Source organism: Mustela putorius, unplaced genomic scaffold (genome assembly GCF_011764305.1).
Source record: "Mustela putorius furo isolate JIRA1106 unplaced genomic scaffold, ASM1176430v1.1 tig00000083_pilon_pilon_pilon, whole genome shotgun sequence".
In the NCBI taxonomy this organism is placed as follows: domain Eukaryota; kingdom Metazoa; phylum Chordata; class Mammalia; order Carnivora; family Mustelidae; genus Mustela; species Mustela putorius.
The window spans coordinates 26,533,722-26,560,402 of record NW_025421273.1 but is presented as its reverse complement, the minus strand read 5'-3'; the positions used below and the strand labels follow the sequence as shown (position 1 = coordinate 26,560,402).

The window sequence follows — 26,681 nt, the reverse complement described above, 5'->3', positions numbered from 1 at the left end:
CCCATGAGTTCTTGAAGATCCAACTGCCACTGATAAATGTTCTCTGGATGTAAAAGGTGTGCAAAATGGGCCACGTGCAGAAGGGTACATGGCCACAGAGTAACCTCATGATAAATAGTTAATCATAATTCGAAATAAGAAGGCTCAAGAAAATATCCAGTACATGTAAATAATAACATGTTCTGAACAAGGAAAATAATTTTATGTTCTCAATTTTGTTCTAAGTAAGATGAAATGGGTTGCTCCATAATGCTTTGTTAGACAGAAAGTTTGATTAGCTTTCATTCAGAAAAGTCTTTTTTCACTTATCACATAATAAAGTAACTATATTATGCTGCTAACTTTCTTGGGATATGAGAGAAAATGGCATTGTATGGGTAAAATAACTGACCCAAATTGAACTCGAAGTGAAGAAGCAAAGCCAAACAGTTTGCCTGGTAGGCAAGTTAATGTTTTATGCATTTGACAAAATCATGTTTGATGTTTGATGCCCTGCATAAGGTATTTTCTCAATAAATATCTTTTGAATTTTTAAAAGGAAAAACTTACCTCTCCCTAAACTAAACAAAAAAGGAGGTGTTTTTCAGCGCTTCCTCATTGGAACACCAGCCTAAATAATGTGGCCAATTCCAACCACTACTGAAACTGTAGAAATATTTAACTCTGTTTTCAAAATAAATAAATCCAAATGAGTTTGAATAAAGCCTAGTTCAGCTAAACTGTCATTCTGGGCTCAGTGGGCCCTGCCTAAGAACTAAAGAGCAAATAGGACCTTTAAGATGTTTTCAGAGATTCAAATTTAAGAAGGCTTTGAAAGGTAGGAAGTTGAAGGCAAACCATATTATCTTGTTAGGCTCCCATAATATTCTCTCTAGTTAAAAGAGACTGCAAGCATGATGGTAGCTATATTGACTTTGACATAAAGTGTTATACATTTTGAGGCAGATTTAATAGCAGAAAGTGTCACTGTTATTAAGAGATCATAACACTTTGGAAATATGAACAAAGCCTAAAAAGAAAAAACAGTGAAATCCAAGAGTTCTTCAGCATTTAATATTTCCTTATACTTCAAAGTCAAATTAGGGGGTAAAGAGAACAAAAGACATTTCTAAAGTCTTTCTATTTGACATGTGCATAGAAAACAGAATTACAAAATAATAATTTAGAGAAAGATGTACTGAAAAATATGGGAAGAGAAATTTCCTTCACACATACAATTTACTTTAGGTAGGAATTTTTTCTATCAAAGTTCTCTTAAGAATTCTTATGCTGTTAGAATGGCAGTCCCTGGTATTTCTGAAGTATAGAAATTTAATATTGTAAGGTGTTTTCCCATACATGCTCCCATATTGTTCTCAAACACCTATGTGAAGGGGGACAGATGTCACTCACCCTGTTTTTCAAACCAAAAGAAAAAAAAAAAAAAGATGCAAGGAGTTCCAGAGTTGATAATATTAGTGCCAGGATGAGGAATCTGAGCTTTTCCCATTAGCTATACCAATTCATCAGTACCACTGCCCCACATGATGGAAGGTAGCTTAATCAACAGGGAAATAATTAATTAATCATGCTGGCACTGATTGGGCACTTTCTTTTTCCTTTTTTTTTTTTTCTACTTGTAGATAAAATAGGTTGTGTGCACCTGAATTTCGTGGCTACACCTTTAACTTTTCTCAAATGTACATAAAAGACAATTATATACAGCAAGTTGAAGAGAGAGCCGAAGAGCTTGTTTACCATAAACGATCAGGCAAAGCCACTAGAGAATGTGAAAAGATCCCAAATGGAAGACAGCAGCCCATAAGAAGGGACTGATTCCAGTGGAAGGCCCCCCTGAAATCACAGGGCATGCCTTGGGGTCAGTTAGACATTAGTTTGCATTTGGACCCCTACTTAAAAGGTATATATCCTTGGGTTAATGTTTTCACATTTTATACGAGTTATTGCTTAAATCCTTATTGTTCACATCTACAGTGTTCTTTTAAGTTGACAATATGTCACTTAATTATGGAGTTTCTTTTATCTAAAAAAGCTATTCTCTGCTACAAAGAAGTGGACATTTAATTTCTAGTTAAGGTTCAGATTAAAAAATAGAGAATAATTTGACTGCTTTTCAAACAAAGTCAGTCAGCAGCAGGTTCTTGGAAATAGAAGGCGCCTTTTATAAACGTAAGCATCAAATTTAGTCAACATATGAAACCACATGGTGATTTAAAACACTATTACACTGCCAAGCTTGTTCCTGAGAGTACATATAACTATTTAAGGGCATAGTCCTATAAGAGAACAATTGCTACTGTGTTTCTGAGATACAATCAAACCTTAAACATCCCTGTCCCTGACCACCAATTGCTTTACTTGTAAAAAGAAAAGAGGACATTTGCCCAAGAATAGTATTGGATTCATTAATCCTCTGAGGACCGCACAGGCTATATTTTAACATTCTAAAATACAAAGCCATTTTTTTTTCATGTTTTTCAACTTAGCTCTGTACATAGTAAATGACCAAACACAGCATATCACCTGAATAATGCAACAGAAAACAAAATGAAGTCCTTAGTAAGCAGAGACTAAGAGAGCTGCTGTATAATGGACTCTATGTTAGCCCTATCATCCTACACAAATGCTTCGCATACAACAGGAAATGTCAAGACAAGCACATATAGTGCTCCTGCAAGGATGCTGTGCCTGCCTGTAACACATGAAGACATCGGTCAACTAGATAAGTAAAAACCAATGTTATTAGTAATAATTCTGAATCTTTAAGATGGAATTTTCAAAGAATTCATGATTATTCCCGAGAAATGCCTATTGCTGTAATTACTCTAGGACTTCCTTTCCTGGGCCCTGATGCTTTTGGGGAGCTATATGGACCATGCTGATGTCAATGATTCTATATGGCTCTTTTTATAATTTGAAAATACTGCCTAATATGACATTCTGACAGTGTGATTCTAAAAATCAACCTCTTGGGGTTTGTAATATTTATTTTATAAAATATTTTAATAAATATACACATCTTCTAATATTTTCCATATATCAAATTACTAAAGATGTTAGTTTAAAGTTATGGGAAAATTCTCACTATTTAAACATTTTTCTATCAATACCCTATACTATACGGAATGACCTGTTTTTCATTGTAAAAACAATTCCTGTTTGTGATATCTTTAAAAAGTAAAAGCATACCAACAAGTCAAAAGTAGAAAATACTAGTCTTTCTTTTCAGTCACCCCTTCTTCCCACTCAGAGAATTTCTTTCATAGCTTTCTAGAAATTGATAAAGTGCACTTTAGATGCCCTTTTTATGGACTTTGGCATTGCTATCCATATGTCAAGGATCCAAATGACTGATTTGACATATTAATTTCAGATTTTGCCAACATTCCTTTTACCACGTACACACAATGAAATCTATGTAGCTTTAAAAGAAAGAGGGAAACTCACATGAAAATCATAATAGACTTAAAAGGCAACTAACCTTTTTCCACCTCATTCAGATTAGCAGCTGGCAGCGACAAAGACAGAAGAGACAAAAGACTTTTTACATTGCAGTACAACAGCAGAGCACACGAAGCCAATGCGTAGCAGTAACAACAGAGAAGCCAAGGGTGAGAGCAAACTGAAGCAATGCTTAGATTTCTTACCTACAGCCGGGCCAGACGCACAAACATGGAGTAAATGAAGCAAAAGGCAAACGCCATCACAGGGAGCGAGAGGTTCTGTGTCTAAACCGGTTCATTTAACAACCAGCAGCTCTACTTTTTAAGATGTGAACTTTATGATTTGTGTGTGGGCATTGGTGATTTGGAAAACAAAGGAATAGTGGTACAAAATGGAAAAACTAAAACGGTCTGGATATTTTTAACAAAATACATTCTAAGTCTTTACATGCCCAATTTGTACGGAAGCTTTCGTTCACTAAATTTATATAACCTCATTAATGCTATTGTGGTTTACACTGTGATCAAGGTTGTGTCTTCTCTGTATACAGTCCCATGAGAACAGTGTTAAGAAACATCACCTTAACAGAGTTGATCCAGGGTTCTGACTCTCAGAAAACTTGCAAAAACATATTTTTCGATTCAACACCTGAAGTTCATACCAGAGCATGAGAACAGGTGTCAAGTTTGTCAATATTTCAGGGATGCCATATCTACAATTTTCACTTTCATAGGTTTTGAGCTTATATAATTTGAGGGATTCCTTGAAAATTAGCTCCAAGTTATGTGCTGTTTTTAAGAAGGATATAGTAATGATTAAAAACAAAAAATCTTGCAAGCTAAAATTAAAACCTGAGAGTGAATTTTTAAATTATTTGTATACTAATTCCAGAGTCTTACTTTCTGCACCCTTAGCATAGTAATGTTCATTTAAAATGTGAATAACTTTCCAAAAATTAATCTTATCTGAAAAATACTAGCAAGTAACCGTCATGTTATACAACCAGAAGGACAGATAATGTGTTGGGTTACGTAGAAAAGAATAGTTTTGATAGTTCGGGTGGGAAAGGCATAGCAAGGATTAGATAATAAAAAACAATATTGACCCTTAAAAATTTATGTTGTCAATCCCTGCAGCAGGAAAGAGCAGTGAGTTTTTTCCTTTAATAAATCAATAACTATTACTGTGATGTTTTGGTCACAAGGGTTTAAATAAATTTAATTTCCCAACGGTGGTTCATTTTGTTTTGGATATTTTTAGCTCTGTTTTATAGCCTGCCCATCACATCATGAGTTCTCTGTCGGTCTGCTTTCAAATCTCTGAATTTTCTCTGTAACAATATTATGTCCATTTCTGACTCTTGACACAGGTGCCAAAAATAAAACCTTTCACCATAATAATTTACAACCTTTTCCCATGAAGTTTTATTTGTTCCTGCTAAACAGTTCTCTTTCTCATTGTTTGCCTTTGGCGGTATAGAGTAAAACATCTCCAAACAGAAAAGCAACTTATGACTTGAGTGATTTTTAAGCAATGACAACATGATTATATTCCCCGAGCACAGCAGGGGTTTCTTTTCCCAGGTCTCCTACTCATTAATCAGATCTCATTAATCAGATTCCAATCTTAAATCTAAAACAATACAGCCGCATTATTAAAAAAAAAAATTCCTTCCTCACTACATACTTGGATGAAGCATGATATGAAACTCTAGAGTCCAATTTATGCTTTCCTATAATTAAAGGCCACTTATGTGCCACTGATTTCAAAATTTGCAGATGGTTACTTGATATCTTGTAAATGAGCTCATTTCACATATGAACAAAAATACTATAGCTAATGGATGGGTTACAAATGTTCCTCATATAGATATCTGCTCCAATGCCAAACTGTCAAACTCTTTGTTGCCCCCAAGACCCAGCCCAGTTACAGCGGTAATACCTTTATGTATAGTAGGCTGTGAGCTTTCTACTGAGTTCAGTGTTTTTGTTTATCCTTTACCTAAATTAAGGAAAACCAGTATTTGCAATTGCTATGACTAAAAATGTGTCAGCCTCAGTTCTTGTTGAGAGGCAGATGACTCTGGAGAGATAGTTATGGCAGATTCCCACATGATGGCTTTTAGAAATGTCACATTTTGGTTAAAAAGTGGTTTTGTTAAGCCTTAGGAATTTTTTGATATGTTTTAAGGATCTGACAGGGGGAAATGCAGCTTCATGATACTTCTCAGAGGAAGCGGCACTGAACTGAATCACTTAGGATGGAGAAAATGCATTTGAGAGGAGCAGGTGTAGGAAGGAAGCTTGGAAAATGAAGGGAGAGAAGGTAAGATAAGACTCAAAAGAAATGGATTAGGAATAAGATACAGCAAATCTAAAGCCAAAGCAGGTGGACCCCTCTAAACCAACCAAGAAGAGTCTGCCATCTGATGTAAATTATCATTAAAAACAAGGTGGGTGGGAACTGAGTACACAATGCTTTCAAGCCTAGGGTTTCATGGTGGGGGTACAGAGAAATTCTTGGTTTCTGTGCTCAGGAGCACATTGGCTAACCCAAGCATGTTTGAAATGCTTGGGTCCAATTTGTCCAGATCAAACTAAGCCCTTTTGATAATGATTAGGGCAATGCTAGGAAAACAGGATTTTTCTGTCCTAGGAAGGTACTAGGTAACAGATGTTAGTGCAAACACTGGGGTTCTATACAGGTCTAACTTAGCTCAGCCAATAAAACTCAGATTCTCAGTGGCTCCAAGGGCTCCAGAATCTGTGCATGGAGGTCAATGGCATGTCTCTGAGGCATGACACAAGTAGTATTACTGTGAATGTGAAAGCTGTGTAGCACCTACACTTCCCAACCATCTCAGGATGGGTATTTGCTATCCTTTATTAATGTAAAATATCAAGGAATTCAAACTAGCCACTAAGGGCCCCAAGGGCTGCATTTATGTGATAGAACAAATACGATCCAACATGTTCACATTTCTACTGGAAACTTTATATATTACATTGCATGCTTCACTGGCGTTAAAGAAAAAAAAAACACATATCATGGAAGAGAGAGGTTGAAAGGCACTCAGACAGATCTGGGATGTCAAAACAGAACACTTCTCTTTTACCTAACATTTTCCCACCAAGAAAAGTACTTAATAAAATGCAAAGTTTGAGTATTCCATAAAAGCTTAAATTTCAATGGTATTCTGACAAATCCCTGGGAAAGTGGATCATGCAGATGTGCTCTCATCTTTTCGTGTTTAGAGATGTTAACCCCAGTCATCTACATAGTTATTTTACCCTCTGATATTCTTAACTATGCATTAATATTGTAAGGAAATAAATGATTAAGGAAAAATACCCATCAAAATGAAAATGGTAATTTTGGAAAGAGTGACAGAATCTACTTTCCCACCTTTTCTTACAAATAAAAGGCGTAACATTCTCCTTTTCTCTATCAACTGTAAAATGCAGTGGTTTATTACAGAAACAAGAATCTAACTATTATGCTTCTCATTCACAGTCCCCCAAAATCGATCAAAACAGATATTCTGACATAACCGGTGGGTCTAAACCTGACGTTGGCTTTATAATAAATTGGTTTGTGCAGAGAAGTTTACCAGTTCACAAAGACAGGAAATTTTTTACCCCCGGATACAAAATATCGGGAAAAAAGTTGATAATTATAAGATTAACCAGAGTGCTCAATATCTTCTTGATTATAATTTATTTTGAAGGACATGATGGACACAAGTAATTTCAAATGCTTTGTTATGTTTTGCCTATGTGAAAAAAATGTCCCCCCTTTTCACCTATGTATTATTGGTGGGTTGGTTTGTATAAGAAAAATGCTTTGCATGAAAAATGTTATCCAACCGTGCGACTAAAAGCTTCAGAATGAGAACTTCTTTTTCTGCTGGATAGAATGACTTTATGTAGATGCCTGTGTTCTGAGCCTGATTGGTCTTTCATTTGGTTGGCCGAAACCATCTTAACTGTCCGTTATTCACATTATATCTAATTTTCAAAACACCTACCAGTTACTGAATAATACAATGTCTTACTACACATATACGGCACATTGGCAGTGATGCTTTCAAACAGACACACTATTGATGGCACATAATTTCCTACTCTTCCTACCTGTGTATTCAGGTGGACAAAGGCACGTGTAGTTATTAATTCCATCGACACACGTAGAGTTATTTTCACAGTCATTATCTTCACAGTCGTCAACATTGACTTCGCAATTTTCTCCTTCAAATCCATCAGCACAAATACACCTGAACACCAGCGGGAGAAAAGGCAAAAAAAGAAAAAAAAAAAAAGAAAAGAAAAAAAGAAAAGAAAAGAAAACCATGTTCGTGCTGCCTTTTAAAACCATATGGTCCAAAAATTGAAAATAAAAAACTAAACACACTCATCAATTACAGACAAATTGAGTTTTAAGATACTTTTAAATGACATGTAGTAAGCATGAATTTAAGGTAGTATCTGCGAAATCAGAAATAATTTGAAAAAGAAAATTTATGCTGGCTGCAAGATGGCAAATAATCCATACGTCAATACATCCAGTATATTCACAGGTCTAAAACACAAGCAAAGTTTATAGCCCTAAATATCTTAATCTCAACTTTTGCCCTAATAAAATGATTCACGCTTCTCTGCTCATAAATGAGGAGGAACTGGTTCTGACTTTAAAAATTACACCACCTCCTATCCTAGCTATTTTGTTCCTCATGTCTCAAAACAAAAAAGAAATATGATATTAAAATTACATCTTCCTTGCCATTATAAAATGTAAATGTTCTCGTTAAGTCTCAATGAATACAATATTTCAATGACAATAAAACATTGTACACTTGCTCTTGATAGGAATCAGAATAATCTTTTAAGGGACCATTTCATAACAGAATGTAGAAATGAAGAATACTTATTATAAAAAGTGATATTTCTAACAAGCTTTGTAGTAGATTAACATTCTATATGAAATTATTACTGCCATTATAAGAACTCTATTTCATAATTCATGAAGTACATCTGAAGTAATTGTACTATATGATTAAATAATTCCAGATTAAAAATGTTCACAGCATGTTTGTCTACTCATTTTGCGGTCTGCAAATGAATCATTAATTTTCTGTTTCAGTGGGACCCACATCTTATCTTTATACACTGTCTGTTAAAGCAATACACAAAGCAACAGATGAATATACAACTTGAAGTAGGAGACTATTGCCTATTAATTAGCATAACAGAGTCACTGCTTTGTCTTGACCTAATCTGAGTGTATGAATCATACCACATGCACATGCATGTTTTAAAAAATGTCTTAATTTTATAGCATCATGAGCTGAGAATACTGTAATGTCTCCACTTGTTTTTCATATTACAGTATTTCTGTGAAGGACTAATACATATTGTCCTGATGAATACATTTTTGGTATTCTTTTAAAAACAACACTCTTTAATTTGAAAAGGAACATGAATGTTAGCTTAATTATTCCTGCCCCAATGCTTCAGACAGAATATTATAGACTAATGACATACCAGAATCCATCTTTTTCCCCTTCCTTTAAGTGGCAAGTTCCTCCGTGTTGACATGGGTTACTGATGCATGCATGAATTGGGACATCACAGTCCTGCCCCTAGAGAAAGAATGACCAAGCAAAGTCAAGTGTGAATAAAAGAAATCTCTCTCTCTTTCTTTCATTCTGTATATATACATATATATATATAACAATAGAATAATGAGGACCCACCAAAGAAAGCTATGTTTTCAGATCAGAGTTCCCTCAAAACCTTCTACTGACCTTGAAGCCATAGGGACAAGTACAGCGATAAAAGTCAACTGGATCATTGTTACAGGTGCCATCGTTTTTACATGGGTTTGATAAGCAGGGATTACATTTAGCTAGAATACTGACATCCACAGGACCTGAAAATTAATTAAAAAATATAAGAAACCCATGCTTTGTATTTTTAGTTCTCTTAAATTATTTAAATGCCTTAATGTAACAATAGATTTCATATAAAAATATTGGTCACATATCTGTATGTATTTCTCTTCCATGAATAGAACAGAAGTCAACATCATTGTACAATGTTCAAGAATTCAACAGGAGACCATCTCATTGACAGGCATGGTGAGAGTGCCCAATGTCAGAGCGGGACTATGGGCTGTGAGCTTAAGTGGTTAGGATCTGCTGTTGGTGATGCCAGTGTCATGGGATCAGTCCCCTCGCAGACCAAATAGCCTGTGTGGATGCATTCCACGGCCATTGCCTGCACTTTAACTTCAGCCAGCTGTCATGGAAATGCATACCTTTGATCCCAAAGAGGACTCTGTGTGTGTGTGGGTGGGTGGGGGGGTATTGGGGGATGTGTGGGTGAGTTTAATGCATAAATAGAAATACATCAGTGCAATAAAAAATACAAGAGTATGCACCTGCCCAGAAATCATTAGTCCAGTACTTTACTTTCACACACAGGAGATAGAAAACAGTGTCACTTTCATGCATCTGGAAATAAACCAAAAATGTAATTTCCACTATATTCTCCCTCATAGCCTTTTGGTTCAGTACGTTAACACATTAGCAAAGGCATGTGGAGGGTGAGATTTCTGCTTTTTTTCCCTCCAAGAAGAAAATACTGTCAAAAAAAATCTTCATTTGCAATCTCACCTTTGGGAGACACACTTTAAAAATCACCTGATCCATGAAAGGTTTCGATTAAAGGCAGATTCATTTGCAGCCATTTTCCTTTGCTTGCACATATTCATTCCATAAATGGCTAACAATGTGGAAACTGTACTGTCTTTGATAAAATTATGTTCCACTGAGGCTACTTTTGGCCATATTTCTGAGAGCTCATTAGACCGCCTCTTGGCAACCGATGAGGACAGTATCAGGGTGACATATTCATCTATATAAAATGCACATATTTTATAACATAAACATTAATTATGTTTCTGCCATCAGCAATATCTCTGTAGTTCTTTATCCTCACTGGAACAAGCGGGATAATTCCAGCTGTAAGCTCATCCCACGTAACTTCCAGCAAAGCTATCTGAGTCGACGGTTCAGCATACCCCTTTTCCCACTATCGCTGACCTAACCTTCTAAGATCGCTGCACCCGACAATTGTAGGATTTCTGCTCATATAAGCTACCATTCATCAAACTTTTCTACAGATTGGAGTTTATGTTTGTGAGTTATTGGTTTGCTCACAGAAACAGAAATACCATGTGAATTATCAGGTAGGCATAAGAACTCTGCATAACTGTGTATTCCCTTACCCAAGAAAATACAAATCCAAGTTCATGTAATGGTTATGGAGTGAAATCCAAAAGAGGATACTGTTCTGTATTTGTCGGTTTTTCTATTAGCAAAACCCCTGAAATCTTTCTATGAAGAGATTTCTGTTTCTTTTTTAAACATCTGGAAATGGATGGCAGTTCTGGGAATGACTGCATTAATGGAAAGGGGTGGTATTTACTTCCAAGGACACCTCAGTCACCAGAGAGGCCCTGCCATTGTCTCCTTCACTTTGTCTTGGTGACCAGAGTAACTAATGCAGTTTTATATCAAATCACAGCTGGAAAATTGCTGGAATGAAGAACAAAGTGATGCTCAGGGACATTTAACTTCTCCCCCCCTCCCCAATGTGTTTATTAAGGAAATTTTGCTATTCAGCACACTAAAGAAATAAATGCTGGCATTTGTGTTAAATTAAGATAATACCCCAGTATAAATAGCTTTGTGTCTGCTAACCTCTTAATGCTTGGGAATCTGCAGTAGAAAAGCAAGTAGTGGGTACCTTAGCCAGGGCAGAAGAGAGAATCTAACTTGGAAAAAAGGTGCAGGGGGAAACAGCTACGAAGGTATGCAAGCAAAACAGATCAGCAAATGTGTGGACTGTTAACACTCATCTGGCCACTCCGCAAGAAGACCTTGAGGACAATTGTCTCTTGGTCTATTTCTGTGCTTTCGACCTTGTAAGACTGCAGTTTGAATAGAGGAGTTCAGGGTTGGCAGTTTCTATGTTTATGCTGTGGAATGTGATATTTTTCAAAAATTATGTTTAATTGGTTAGATCAGAAGCCAGAGATTGTTTCAAGAAAACCAATTAAATACATCCTGAAGACTGTAATAGAGTACGCGGATATCAAAATTGCCAGCCTGGAGTATTCCAGCTTAGCACAGAGCCAAGATTTATTTAATAAATATCCACGGAACTATATCTACTATATTAATCAATAAGCACTAATTTCTCCGCTTTTTTTCCCAGGACCAAATTCGGTTTCCTATATAATTATTCCTGCTCAACTATTTTCATTACCTGGAATTTCTTATGGGTAAAAACCACATGAGATCATTGCCCCTTCATCTATATTCAGTTTAGCTGAAGGAATCAAAATATCACCCTTTCCCACTTGCACTGGTGTTTCCTGATCTCTTTCTTACACCTGTAAACTGCCTCGGTGGCATCAAAATTAGGATTATAGTTCTAAAATACTGAGTTCTAACTTTTTCATGTTCCTAGAGTTGACTACTACAGATAGCCTTCTACTCGCTTTTTCTTTTACAAACCCTTCTTTTAAAGTCAATACTTCATAGATAATTTCTTATTTCTAGTTCCTGAGGTTGAATGCAGGGTAATTCAAAAAGTGTTTGTGAGTTATCAATTCCAAACAGTCTTTAATATCCTCAAGTACCATAAGAAGATGTAATTCGTATTTGTTTTATTTTTATTACTTACTTTATTTTCTCATTTAGATTATGATTCCTTCTAACTAAGCATCCTTCCTATAATGTGATACCACCCGTTTATCTAAATCTGCTCATTTCTATAATCTAAACCCTCAAAATTTATATCCCTTGTATCTGGCTCTCTCCTTTCATTCCTCTTCCCACCAATATATTGTTCCTCTTCTAAGTCTACCTTCTATTTTCTCTTTGTCTTCAATTTGTGATTTATTTTCTAGCCAGGATGCTTTCTCTGAGATCCTTTCCTGCAAAGTTCTTATGCAAGGGGAAATGACATCTTTAATCCATTTCTATAACAAGGAGATGATATCACAGCAAAAGAGTGATACTAAAGTCATAGCAAAATTGTAAAAGAATTAGCACAGCTCATTAGAAAAAAAAAACCACAGGTACAGTTTTGAACACTTGATTATTCCCAGATGAAGGATGTGCAGAGATAAGAATTAGCCAAGTCTCTTATCATAATGCAAGTAATCTTGGAACAGAGAATCTGAGGTCCATTACACTAAGTTAGCAACCCAGATTTGTTGGTAAGTGCGTGGAGCTAGAATAATGGTAGCCAACTCAACGGGTTGCTTTAAGCATTAAATGAAATGGTAGTGAGTTTTGAGTACAAAATACAATGAGAGCAAACACAGAAGCCACAGAAAGTTCTGACAGTCTTCCTTAGACTTCCAAAGAAGGTGGGTAGCTGAGAGGAACATGAGTGGCTCACTTAGGAAGAGAGAGGAAGTCTTCCTCTGCTTGTTAGCTTCCATTTTAGCACAAAGGCAAACTAGAGGTTTTTATTTATTCATTCATTATAGGTTTCACTGGGTACCTTCTGTCTATGCCAGGAGATGCTGAAATGTGGAAAAACTGTGGGGACTATTATCATCAGAATCATGGGGGAATGGTAGGGAGCACTGCAAAATAATTATTCACAGGGTAACAACACCTAGAGTTAATGATTTTATGTGTTTAAGGACTAACTGCGATTCGTACATTTAGCGTGGACAACCACCAGAAACATTACAACATTGGAAGGGAACTTTAGTTCTTAAACTGCTGCCTGGCAAAGAAATATAGCTTCCTTGCTGATACAACCTCACCAATCTTCAATCTTTCCACCTGCCCAAAGTTAACTAGTCTCAAGGAATTTTAAATGATTGTTAACACATTAGCCCTTATAAGATGTGTGCCACAGAGAAGAAAAAAAGAAATCCTGCTTCAGAAATACAGATGTTTACTAATGTCACTGAAATGAAGGAGGGCATTCTAGGATAACTAGGTTGATTTAAGATTCGGTCTTGACTTCAGAGAGCCCTCTAGCATCAGTGGTATGGATTGGAAGTGTGTTTAGCTTAATAATTCAAAGGGAAAACGAGCCAAAAGTTTGGTTAACAATTTGTCTTTGCCAGCTACTTTAATCTTTAACAGACAAACTGCTGGACCTCAAATCCATTAAAGCTTGTAGGCAGACTTGCTTACTTGACTGAAATCACTAGCTATGCACCTGACACCAATATCACCACCCACTGAGAATTGCATTCTCACTTTGATTTATTACTAAAAGCTCCAGACACAAATTTCTAACTATATCCCAGAGTCCGCCTTCATTCTGGCATCCCTTGGAAACCCAAGTCAAATAAGAGAATGCTCTAGCATTGCCCTTGTATAAAGTCAAAGGTACATCAAAGACAACCCAGGGAAAATGTAGGGGGTATTTGATGTTGGGCATAATTAACTAAAACGAGGTTTTTATTTAAAACCCCAAAACTCTAAGCTCTGCTTGCTATTACATTGCTGCATTTCTTAAGTGTTAATATCAAATGCATATTTCTTAACAACATTCCATCATTAAGTCATTCATTTATCAAATATTTATTGAGGTTCTACTTTATTGAGGAGCCAGGCAGTAAGCTAAGTTTTGGGAGTTCAAAGGTAAGTGAAATGTTGAAATTTCCGGAAAAACTTACAGTTCAGCAGTAGAGACATGTATATACGTCAATTATAGAATGCACTTGCAAGAGGATGTGGGAAATGAAAATGCGTGTTTTGGAAAACGTGTTATAAGTTTCTGCAAGCCTGCGCAGGGGAGGAATTCACTAGGTGCACGGAAATATTAAATCCGTAGTTTGTTAGAAAAATCATGCCTGACATTTGAAGCTATGGGATTGAAATCAGTTAATTAATAGGGGTAGAGAGACCATCTTCTATATGTCAGTATTAAAGAATGTAAGAAAAAGGTGTCAGCAAAGGAATGAAGAAAGAGCAAAGAGAATGTACAAGAAGGACCAGTTAGCTACCAATGGCTAAGACGACAAACAAAGAGGACTAAAAAGAAGCCGGTGAAATTGGCAAGATGGAAACCGCTGGACTCCCTGTAGTTCTACTGTAGGATTGGGGATGGTCGACAGATAATAAGGGGTTAAAAATCTTACAAATCTGAATTACATAAATGATTGAACAAAAACACGAAGGCTGCATATTATACCTCTGGGATCACTAGGCCTGGCTATTTCCTATATATACATGTGACCTCAGGCCAATAAAAGAACTTCTTGAGTCACAGCTGAATGGAAAAGGACAATAATTATTTCATGAAATTTTATCACGAGATTGAATATCGATGTACAATATTTAAGAGCAGAATACGAATTGCTGGTTCTCATCACCTATTAATATTAATGTCTGTTAAAATTTTCCCAGTGTTTTAAGTTTCCAAAAGTATAATGAAAAATAGTCCTTGTTAAAAAAAAAAAAAGAAAAGAAAGAAAAAGAAAAATAATCCTTGTTTGTTTTTTAAAGATGGTGCTTTTGGCAGCTAACTATGTACAAACCTGAATATTTTCTTTGGCCAGTGAACAATTCATAATCCCAGAAAAGCTAAGTTTACTTCAAAATTATAATTATGTACTGGTGCTAATAAATTTGAAAATGTAAAAAGAGAATCCCAAGCAGACCCCCACTGAGGGTTGAGTCCAACACAGGGCTCAATCCAATGACCCTGAGATCATGATCTGAGCCAAAATCAAGTCAGAAGCTTAACTGAGTGAGCCACCCAGGCACCCCTGGGCTATATTATTTAATTGCCTAAGTGGCTAAGGACAGTATTAACCAGTAATTCTGAGACACAAAACAAAGACTTCAAGATTTTCAAGAACTTCTCTAAAAGAAAGATGTTGATCTTGCTAAAGAAAAAAAAAAAATGCCAGTATTACTATATTACTGCTGAGAAATGTGGAATTTCCCCCAGGAATCCCAGAATTTAGAGGAATCTTAATATATAAAATTAGTGGGAGAGATTCTTGCGGTGGTGAAATGTTGATAATCTTGAGATATATAAAAGTCCTGGGTTTTCTGACCCTTTATCTGACATTTGTAAATGAAATAATGAAGTATGTTGAGAACCATATTCCTGCTTCTTTATCTGAGCTCATGGCTACCAGACACCTATCCATTTGGGGCTCCTCGTCTCTACTTGACTCACTATGAGAATCTCCTGAAGCCTAATGGACCTGGTGGTATCAGTTACAATTCCATGATTGTTTGATTTGGATATATGGTATTAATATCTTTTTTTAAAATATTAAATAAACAAATTTAGTTATTTTTGAGAGAGAGAAAGAGAGAGCATGAGTGCACACAAGTGAGGGGAGGCGCAGAGGGAGAGGCAGACTCCCTGCTGAGCACTGGGCTGGATCCCAGGACCCTGAGATCATGACCTGGGCGAAGGCGGGCACTTAACCGACTGAGCCACCCAGGCGCCTGTGTTATTAGTATTTTACATATATTTCCATTGCCAAACCTTCATTTTGTTTTGAAATTATCTGTTTAAATGTATTTATCAGTATACTATAAACTCCATGAAGACAAGCATCTTTCTATGTCTTGTTTACAACATACACTAGATTCTTAATACCTTGGAACTCTGCCTGGTGTTTAACAGGAACTCACATAATATTTGGTGAAGGAAAGAAGGAATATATCATTCATTTCCACCAGACTTTTCACTCTTTGGCACATTTAAGTGTTTAATAAATGTCTATCAAATTAAAGGTGAACAACTTTAGTTGTCTATAGAGCTAAATCTTTTTGAACCAAGAGCAATAAAAAGAATATCAGAAATTAACAATATTTTGCATTCCATGGGGAGGGCCAAAATCTCTGTTTCCCTACAGACTGCTTGATTATTCTAACATCACGTGATAGTTAAAAGATGGACTGGAAATTTGGGTTGTCGAGAGAAGTCGTGACCACTTACTACCCACTCAAGAGTGTTCTAATCTGGGTATTAATTAAATATTCTCTGATAATCTACTTCATCCCGTTAATTTATTTCTGTTGTGCCCTGAATCTATGATATTTAACACAAAGAAAATACTCTGAAAAATGTAGGATAAAAATCGTTAACTGAATATATTATTCAAAATAATGGCCTAGCCTTTCCTAGCAGAGAAAACATTTAAATTATATTTATACATAGCTATATAAACATGGGTTCAATTTTTTTTTTTTTAAAGATTTTATTTATTTATTTGACAGAGAGAAATCACAAGCAGATGGAGAGGCAGGCAGAGAGAGAGAGGGAAGCAGGCTCCCTGCTGAGCAGAGAGCCCGATGCGGGACTCGATCCCAGGACCCTGAGATCATGACCTGAGCCGAAGGCAGTGGCTTAACCCACTGAGCCACCCAGACGCCCCAAACATGGGTTCAATTAAAGGATATTTATCTTCCTGTGGTAATTTGAAATTACATATTTACAAATATTAATATTAGGAACATGTACTTACATGCTTTTCATGAATAAAATAAAACATATTAAACTGGCATAACTATGGGAAAAGTTAAAATATTAAAAACTCAAATTATAAAATATTTAAAGAAGTGTCATTTTACTGCTTTCAAGCTCATAAGGCCTGTTAGCTCAAAAACTCAGTACTCAGTAGATTTCTTAGAGTGAATTATTTTAATTAGCAGATTAGAGTATTTTGACTTTTACTAACCCACCTATTATGAATAAATACTTTTAGCAAAGCATATGAAAGTGATTCAAATTTTTCATTTTCTAAGTATGTTCTAATAGAAAAATGGCACTCTTCTTTATTTTGATTTGTATTGAGAATATTCTTACTGAAAACTATAAAGTAAAGTTCAGTGGTAAACACCGGAATCAGTGAGTCTAAAACTCTGGCTCCTTGTCTTAGCAGCTGAGTGATGCTGAACAAATGACTTAATCTCTCCGAATTATATTTTCATCTCCAAAATGGGAAAATAACAGTATTTGCTTTAGGAATGATACAAAGATTACAAAAGATAAGTAAAATCTTCAGCATAATGCAAACCCTCGATATAAGCTGTTGTTAGTAATTATTTACTATTATCAGCAGTAGTTACAGTAGTAGTGGCAAAGATGCGATCTGAACTGTCAAAAATCGTCAACTAGCAGAGTCTTAAGACAATGAAGCTTCACAATAGTTTGACAAATACCAAGAAATGATGGCAAAGGGCATTATGAGTTTCAATATTTGCTATCACTCTAAAAGTATATTAAAGTATATATTCAGTATAGAAAAACTGAGCAAAGTTAGTCTGCCAAATGCAATTAGACTCTATTTGGTGAGTTCTGCATGTCTGCGTGTCTTGTCACCTGCCCTACGCCCAAGTGGTCTGCTACCCAGTTTATGGTATGGCTTGAAATAGAGACAACCTGTTGACATGAGAACTTCATGGATACTAAACTGAATCACAGTTCCAGCATTCTCCTGCAACACAGCTCTGCTTCTGTGGCATACTCCTCACGCTTGACAGCCTGCCCCAATGATTGGCTTAGATACACCTGCACTCAGCTTTTCACCACCACTCTCCTCTGACACCATTTCTTCCTCTGAGCTTTTGTAGAACCACACTATCCAACATGGGAGCCAGGAGCTGTGCCTGACACTTCCAGGTTAAATCTAAATTAAATACAATTAAAAATCTGCTTCCTCTGTTGCATTAGCTACCTTTCAGCAACTGTACATGGCCAGTGACTATCGTGTCTGATTGTGCAGATACAGAACATTTTTATCACTGCAGGAAGTTTTATCATGCATCCCTGATCCAGATTAATATTCCCTCAAGCATATTTCCATTCACGCCACACTAAGAACTAAACAAGATGCTATTAAAGGAAAAAAAAAAAAGTCAGAGCACTGAGATGGCTTAGTCAGTTAAGCATCTGTCTTCAGCTCAGGTCATGATCTCAAGGTCATGGGATCTAGCCCTGCATCGGGCTCCCTGCTAAGCGGGAACTCTGCTTCTCCCTCTCCCTCTGTTCCTCCCCTCAACTCATGCTCAATCGCTCTTTCTGAAATAAATAAATTAATTTAAAGAAAAAGGTCAGATCATTTAACTATATCTTGAGTTAAAGTCATTTATGTATGTGTGTATATATTGGACTTCTGAGAATGTGTAATAAAAGATTGTGAACAATGTCTGTCAGAGAATCGAATGCAAGTATGTAGCTTTTCTCAAATTTGTATTATCATGAAATATTGTTTAAAGAAATATCTCCAGGGAACTCTAAACTTTGAGAAAAATACATAAGCACCAGCATTTTTTTCAGAAAGGAGAAAACAAGTTTCCCTGGGTACAGAGAAATATAACAAAATCAGTTTACAGTTTGTAAATACAGATTGTATTTGCCCATACAATCTTTCTAAAACACATCTGCCTGATGAAGATGCCCAAGGGAAAGTTTTAATGTCAGATTCTCTTTCCCTGCCTCTCATCTGACAATCTCCTGCACTTTCCAAAACAATGATATGCCTTAACAACACACTAGAAACTTTGGGGCACTGCCCCAAAGAAACAACTGTAGTTACAAAAGAATATCACAAAATGTCAGTTATCTGCAAAACCTCTTGCAATCAATGCACATAATCCCAGAGAGGCATTTCCAGTGAAGTTTGCTTTCAGTTTTTTTAAAAAGGTATTATATATTTATTTATTTATTTACTTATTTGTCAGAGAGAGAAAGAGAGAATGAGCACAAGCAGGAGAAGTGGCAGGCAGAGAGAGATGCAGGATCCCTGTTGAGCGACAACCTGGATTTGAAGCTCGCAACCAGGACCCTGGGATCATAACCTGACCCCAATGTAAGTGCTTACTCACTGAGCCACCCAGGCATCCCTCAATTTTTAAAAAAACATTAACATGCTGATAAATAATCATGATGTCCCAAGCAATGGTGCATGGGTATTAACAGCAATTCAATTTTAAGAAAAATTTCAAAACTCAAAGATTTTTGGACATTTAAAAAATTCAAATTTTTTAAATATATACATATATACATACACACACACACCCCTTTGGAGCAAAAAAATGAGACGATTCTCCAAGGTACTGGAAACAGAAACTCAAGAAAAAAAACAGAAGTTCAAGTAAAAGAACAGTGTGAAATCTACAGAGAATCTTGTTTTTGTCTCTGTTAAATTAGCTGTGATATTTAGATTCCATCTAATACATTTAGAAGAATAACAAGAGTTTTTTTGTTTTTTGTTGTATTTGTTTTTGTTTTTGTTTTTTTAGGGGTAGGGCCGTGAGGGGTAGAGGCAGAGGTGGAAAGAGAATCCTAAAGAGCCTCCTTACCCAGTAGGACGCCTGACCTGGGGCTTGACCTCACAACCCTGAGTTCACGACCCTGAGGTCATGACCTGAGCCGAAATCAACAGTTGGGTGCATAACTGACTGTGCCACACAGACGCCCCTGGAAAAGTGTTGTTTCAAAATGTCAGTACTTAAAATGCGCTGCAAACTACATCTTTTGCAGCCATTTACAGCTATGAAAAAGCCTCAGATGCTATTTAAAAAAAAAAAAAATGCTTGGAGGGAATATGGTTTTTGGAAATTCTTTCTTTGATCAGTAAAACATTGCTTGTCCTACATCACAGTGTTGCTGGTGTTCTAAAGTGCTATGATAATAAAATTGTCACTGAGTGCTTACTGTGTGCAAGGCAAGGTGTTTTACACATATTAATTCCATTGATCTTTTCCCCCAGCTGTACTGAGGAGTAATTGACAGTAACTGTATACACTTAAAGGGTACGCGATATGGTGACTTGATACACACATACTCTAAGGAATGATTAATAAGATCAAGGTATTTGGCATATCTAGCTCCTCATATAGTTAACCTCTGTGTGCTTGTGGTGAGAACCCTTCACATCTATCCTCAGCAACTTGCCAGCATAATACCATGTAATTAACTCCACTCACGATGTTGAACATTAGATCCTCGGAACTTATCCTTATCACAAAGACTGTGCCCTTTAACCTATATCTCTCTCCCCATTTCCCCCTTCCCTCCACCCCTGCAATCTACAATTGTCTTGTTTCTGTGACATCAGCATCTTCTTTACCATTTTTTTTTTAATTTCACATGTAGTAACTTATCTAACCTTAAAAATAACATTTTCACATAAGTACTACCATTATCTCTGCATACACATGAGGAAACAGAGGTACAGGCTGACTAAGCTATTAAACTCAGGTTATATAACTATTGTAATGGGAAGCTGGAAACTCACACCATGACCCAGTGCACATTATGACCTACTTAGATGGTTTCCTACCTCAAATGTTTAAGTGTGGGAAGTTTTTCTTCAGCTAGGTTTGCAAGCCTTAGGAAGCAAGAACGTACTGTATACTTCTCAACCTCCACAATACTGGGAATTAGTTTTATACATAAAACATTTAATAAAATCAAGTTCAATAGGGGTTATCTCTAGGTATTGTGACTGATACATAATTTTAGTTCTTGAAGGCATATACTGTTTGTTATTGTTAACATCTTCCTATTTTGATTTTCTATGTAAAGCATAGATGACTCTTGTAATAAGAGAAGAGAAAGTATTTGTTACTAAGGCACTATTTAGAATCCACAGATACATAAAACAAAGGGAAAAGAAAGGGATACAAACAAGCAATAGACACTCACATCAACATAGGAGGCGAGTCAGAGGGTTTGGCCTGAACACTCGGGAGGGCTTGCTTCTCCTTACCTGGCATCAGGAAGCCACAGGGCCCTGGCAGCCCTGGGAGCAGGGCACACGTTCAGACAAGCCAAAAGCAAAATATTGTACTTGTTAGAGGCTATGAGAGAAACTTCCAGAAATTGTGTACTCTTCATTTTGCCATATATTTTAATGAAATCTTAGACATTTCAACTAATTACTTCTGCAGTTTATTTGAAAAGCCTGGTTCTTTACTTGGCCTCCTCTGGTAACTGCTCAGTCCTGTGCAAGCAGTCATTAGTCATTATTTATTAAAGGCTTTTCAGTTGTGCCTTTGAGGTCTAGCAGCCATGTCTTTCCTTTAAAATTAATACAGGGAATTTTTCTTTAAATGGTTAAAAGTCATACCTTGACATGTAAATTTTTTGGAAGGAGTCGTGAGTAGCAATTTATCTGCCATTTCTCCAGGACCGGCACAGCGAGCAATTCCGGGTTCTTTGTATTCTGACTTTACCCAGTCCGATAACCACTGCATGTTACAATCACAGTAAAGAGGATTGGCTCCAATTGCTCTGGAAAACAACACCACAGAAGCACACACACACACACAGCATGGATGTATTGTTATTTCCTAAAGGAGCATAACTCAAAGTGACGCTCAGGAGAAAATCCCTATAGATTTATGGATAACAATTTAGAAGAAAATAGAGACATCAGGGATTCCCCATTTTCCTGAATTATGTGCAGCTGGGACTTAGGGGTTAGTTACTAGCCTTAGAATTGACCTGGGCTCTATAAGCTGTTCCTGTATTTGCAGAGACAGGTTTATTTTTGGTACAAGCATACCCGACACACAGATTAATACTGCCTTCATTCACTAATGATTTACTGAGGACCCAATCACTATGCCAGGTTTGGGGGCCGCAAATATAAATAATACATTATTTTAACACCAAAGAACTGCTTCTGGGAAGGTGATTAACACATTCTCAAACATGTAAATAATTTGCATTAGAGGTGCTACAGTAAAAATTTATGTGAGATGACTGTGAAGAGAGGGTAACTTTTCTGGGAGACTGGTGGTTAAAAAGTCTGAGCTTTTTCATCCTCAGGTTCAAGGAGGTGGAAAAGGTTGGGAAGGATGTTTCGTGGTAAAGGACCAGTTAAGTGTGAAGGCACCGAGATAAGAAAGGGCATGAAATAATAAAGACACACAGAGCTAGTTCACCATTGTGGATCTGGACCTTCAACCAGATGTCTGTCCCTTTACAAAGTCCTTTATTTTCGAACTTGGCTTCCCACTCCCATAAGCAGTAGCCACGATAGAAAAAGTCATCAAGATGATAGCTGGTATTTATTGCACCAAAATGCAGGTACTGTGCTGGGCCACTTGATATGAATTACCTCACTTTACCCTAAACAACAACTCTACGAGGTCAACAGTATTAATAATCCATTACAGAGACTGAAAAACTGAGGCCAGAGAAGTCAACCTGTGGCTTTTGTAAACTTACCAAGCTTGGCGCAAGTAGCAGATGCATAACGTGGCATTTCAAATGGATTAATTCTACTGTGCTTAGCGAAATAAGTCAATCGAAGAAAGACAGCTATCATATGATCTCCCTGATATGAGGAAGTGGAGATGCAACGTGGGAGGTTTGGCAGGTAGGAAAAGTTTACATGAAACAAGATGGGATCAGGAGGGAGACAAACCATAAGAGACTCTTACTCTCAGAAAACAAACTGAGGGTTGCCAGGGGGAGAGGGGTAGGGAGAGGGTGGTGGGGTTATGGACACTGGGGAGGGTATGTGCTATGGTGAGTGCTATGAAGTGTGTAAACCTGGTGATTCACAGACCTATACCCCGGAGCTAATAATACATTATATGTTTATAAAAAAATTAAAAATTAAAATAAAATAAAATACATATAAATGCTAAATAATAAAATGGATTAATTCTGATTTATAATTACCTTGGGATTAGCAATGCTTCTAGGTCTATAGTCCAAGCAAAATTCATCCTGTTCTGTCATGAGGAAAGTTCCAAAATATACTTGTAAAACATTAATACCTTATATTATCAACAGTTTTCACCTCCAACTCTAATCAAGAATTGGACTGTAGTAAATGTTATGCTCAGACTCACACTTTTCTTCTAAATTGAAATGAGCAAAAGGATATTTTGGAGTCATTTAATGTCATCTCTACTGACATTTGCTAAGTCCTTCCTATGTGAAGGGACACAGTGGAAAAGTGAATGGAGCAGAGCTCTTTATGATCTAGAGAATCAAAGACAAATGCACAAAAGAAATACAGGACAGAAAGACACATGGCAGGGATGGTTCAAACTGCTCCTATTGTTGGGGGGATGCTCACTGGAGGAAATGTTCAGCTTGGCTCAGGGAACACCTTCCTTCAGCTGCATTTTCTGATAAATCAGCTGAACACGAGCAGAATGACTACTTTCTTCTTAATATTGCAAATCACTCTCCCAGTGAGAGATACATTAACAGTAGGCATTAAGGAGTCTGTTAGACAGATGTACACAAAACCTACAGTGATTGACAGAGCCCCATAAAGCATGTTCAGATATAGCATAATTGACTACTGGATCCTATCCTCTGCCCATCCCCAATTCTCAATTGTCTAAATGTATCTTCTTGGGATTTGGTAGGTTTTGGAGGAGAGGACAAAGCCAAGGGAAAATCTGGCAGGAGATTTCTGGGGAGCTGGTAGGCAACTGATAGCACCTGCTATTTAATCTGAAGCACACTTGCCACCAGGGGGCACCAAGCCGGCCCTGAGCTAAGGCTGTTTTAGGGAGGGGTGTTACAGGCAAACAATGAGTCAGGGAACACTGCATCACAAGCTCATGAAGTCCTGTATGGGGACTAACATAACATAATAAAAAAAAAATTTTTTTTTAAAGTTTTATATCCTAAATCTGTTCCTGGATCTTCCTTGCAGGTTTTCCATGGTCTCAACTCTAGCCCTATAAATAATGGAATAACAATATTTGACCCAAAAGAGTGTATGATACATTTTTATGTTTTTTTATGTTGTTTTATTGTACTTTCCAAAAATAAGGAGATATAAACAGGCTACTATAACGCAGAGCACAAAGTAAAGAAAAAAATATTTCACCCAGTATGACCATATGGCCGTTTCCCCACTATCATACTATAAAGTTCTTAAGCCATCTCTAATTTATTTTTCCATGGTGCCATAGCCAGTGATGAATAATATTTGCTCAATAAATAAATCCAGTTTGAGAAACTCAAGATAAGCTTCATAAAGGGCATAAGAATGTCACCTGGAAAATACAAGGTTTGGGCAGACAGAATTGAAAGGGAGCTTGTATTCTAGAATCTGAGAACATTAAGAGAAAAGGCATAGCTAGGAAGTTGGAGAGCCGTGTTTGTAAGAAGTCACTTTTAGCTAAGCAAAGAGAATTCAACTCCATTATAGCTAACGGAGAGTAAGGGCCGAAAGGATAAGCGAAGGCCATCTTGCAGAAGGTCCTGTATCAGGATTGAAAATCTTCACATTTTCTATCAAAATGGAGTCAACCACATCTCATGTGACAATAGGAGAGGTGGCAGAGGAGTGTGTGAGTTTGATCTTAAACCACATTCATGAACTAGGTACTCACAGGTGTGATAATGCAGAAAGATCATTGAAAGCACCTTCAGGCACAACAGAAATGTCATTTCCATGCAATGAACTAAAAGCAAAAAAAAAAAAAAAGGCAGTATTAAATTTCTTATATGTTAGAGAGTCCAGGAAATTCTCACATGTGTAAGACTTTAGTTTACAATAAGCATTTTAAATCAGTACAGAAAAAATCTATTTAATATACAGTCTTGGTGTAACTGGGTACTATTTGGGAAAACCAAAGATTTGTTCCTACTTCACATCATTAGCATAAAGTCAATTCTAGATTGAAGTTAAATGTAAAAACAAAACAAAAACATATGAAAAGAAAATAAAGAAGAGGTCCATTTTGTAAATATAGGATGGGAAAGGCTTTCTTTTCTTTTCTTTTTTAAGATTTTATTTGTTTATTTGAGGGAGAGAGAGAGGGAGATCAGAAGTAGAGGGTAGGGGCAGAGGGAGAAGCAGACTTTCCACTGAGCAGAGCCCCCTCCCACCCCATGTGCAACTTGATCCCAAGACCTTGGGATCATGACCTGAGCTGAAGGCACCCAGACACCCTGGGAAAGGCTTTCAAAGTACCATATAAAACTCAGAACCCATAAAGGAAAAGAGTGATACATTTTTGACAACACCAAATATATCCATAAAATGAAAGATAACATATGAGGAACAGATTGGAAAATATTTATAAGACATATGAGATACAAGGATTAACTCCTTTGTAAAAAGACCTGAAAGAATCAAGTTGTAGATGCATAAAGATATGTATAAGGAAAAGACAAGATACTCATTAGAAAACTGGAAATGATATGATGAGGCCATGGAATAAAAAACACAAGTGATCAATAAAAAAATAAAATAAACACAAATGCTCCAGTTATTAGAATTTCAAATTAAAACAGGAATGGAAAATAATGTTCAATCTGTCACAGAACTATTAATATTCCATATTTGCCAGAGTGGTTTGAAACAGGTACTCCATTAAAATAGGTACTCTGTCATACAACAAAAATGAAAGAATTAATACCATTCAACATTTGCCAGAGTGATTTGTAATCATGCTCTATTAAAACAGAGTTCATGGAAAATAAGTTTGTAAACTGACAAATTCTTGTTTTCGGGGGACAACTTGACAGTTACTTTTGGTATCCTCACAACACACTGGACACTAAGAAGAATGTATAGGATGTTCATTCCAGCACTGTATGGAATAGGGAAAATCTGTGGACTCAAACCACATGACCTTTGGGATGCATGGGTGGCTCAGTCAGTTAAGTGTCTCACTCTTGATTTCAACTCAGGTGGTTATCTTAGAATTGTGAGAGCCAGCCTGTTCAGGCTCGGTGATGGGCGCAGAACCTGCATAAGAGTCAATCTCTGCCTCTGCCTTTCCCCCTCTCTAAAAAACACAACAATAAAACCAAACAACTAAAAAAAAAAAAAAACCCAAATACCAAAAAACAAAACCCATCACATGATAGTTAAAGGTAGGGATGATTAGATAAGCTATGGTTCCTTCACCCTATAGAATAGTCTAGTACGAGTTGAACAGCTAAGGACTATTGTTAAATAAAAATTCGCTGATGAGAGAACAAGCGCAAATCCCATTTATGCTTATTAGAAGGTATATAGCTGTGGGCATACATAACAGCATCTAAAAACAAATGCAAATAAAAAAAGACCAGAAGACAACATAAAACTGTTTATTAATTCTGGGGTAGGGGACTGTGATTGGGGATCATGTTTCACTGCATATATTTAAAATACATTTTAACAGTAAAAGCATATTCATTGATTACGTAACTTTTAAAGAAATTAAATTTCCTGTATTTTGTTCAAAATTA

General features: G+C 36.6%; 1 protein-coding gene across 4 annotated transcripts in view; it reads right to left on the bottom strand.

The window, feature by feature from the left end:
- Positions 1-26,681, bottom strand: part of SLIT2 (slit guidance ligand 2) — a 357,600-nt gene that overhangs the window by 34,904 nt on the left and 296,015 nt on the right. For all 4 annotated transcript variants that reach the window (XM_013061510.2, XM_013061511.2, XM_004762698.3 and 1 more), the window contains 5 exons: positions 24,833-24,904; positions 21,589-21,752; positions 9,248-9,372; positions 8,985-9,082; positions 7,578-7,717 (listed from right to left, as the gene is read on the bottom strand). In XM_013061510.2, coding sequence (XP_012916964.1) covers positions 7,578-7,717; positions 8,985-9,082; positions 9,248-9,372; positions 21,589-21,752; positions 24,833-24,904 — 599 coding nt within the window. The remainder of the gene's footprint in view (positions 1-7,577; positions 7,718-8,984; positions 9,083-9,247; positions 9,373-21,588; positions 21,753-24,832; positions 24,905-26,681) is intronic.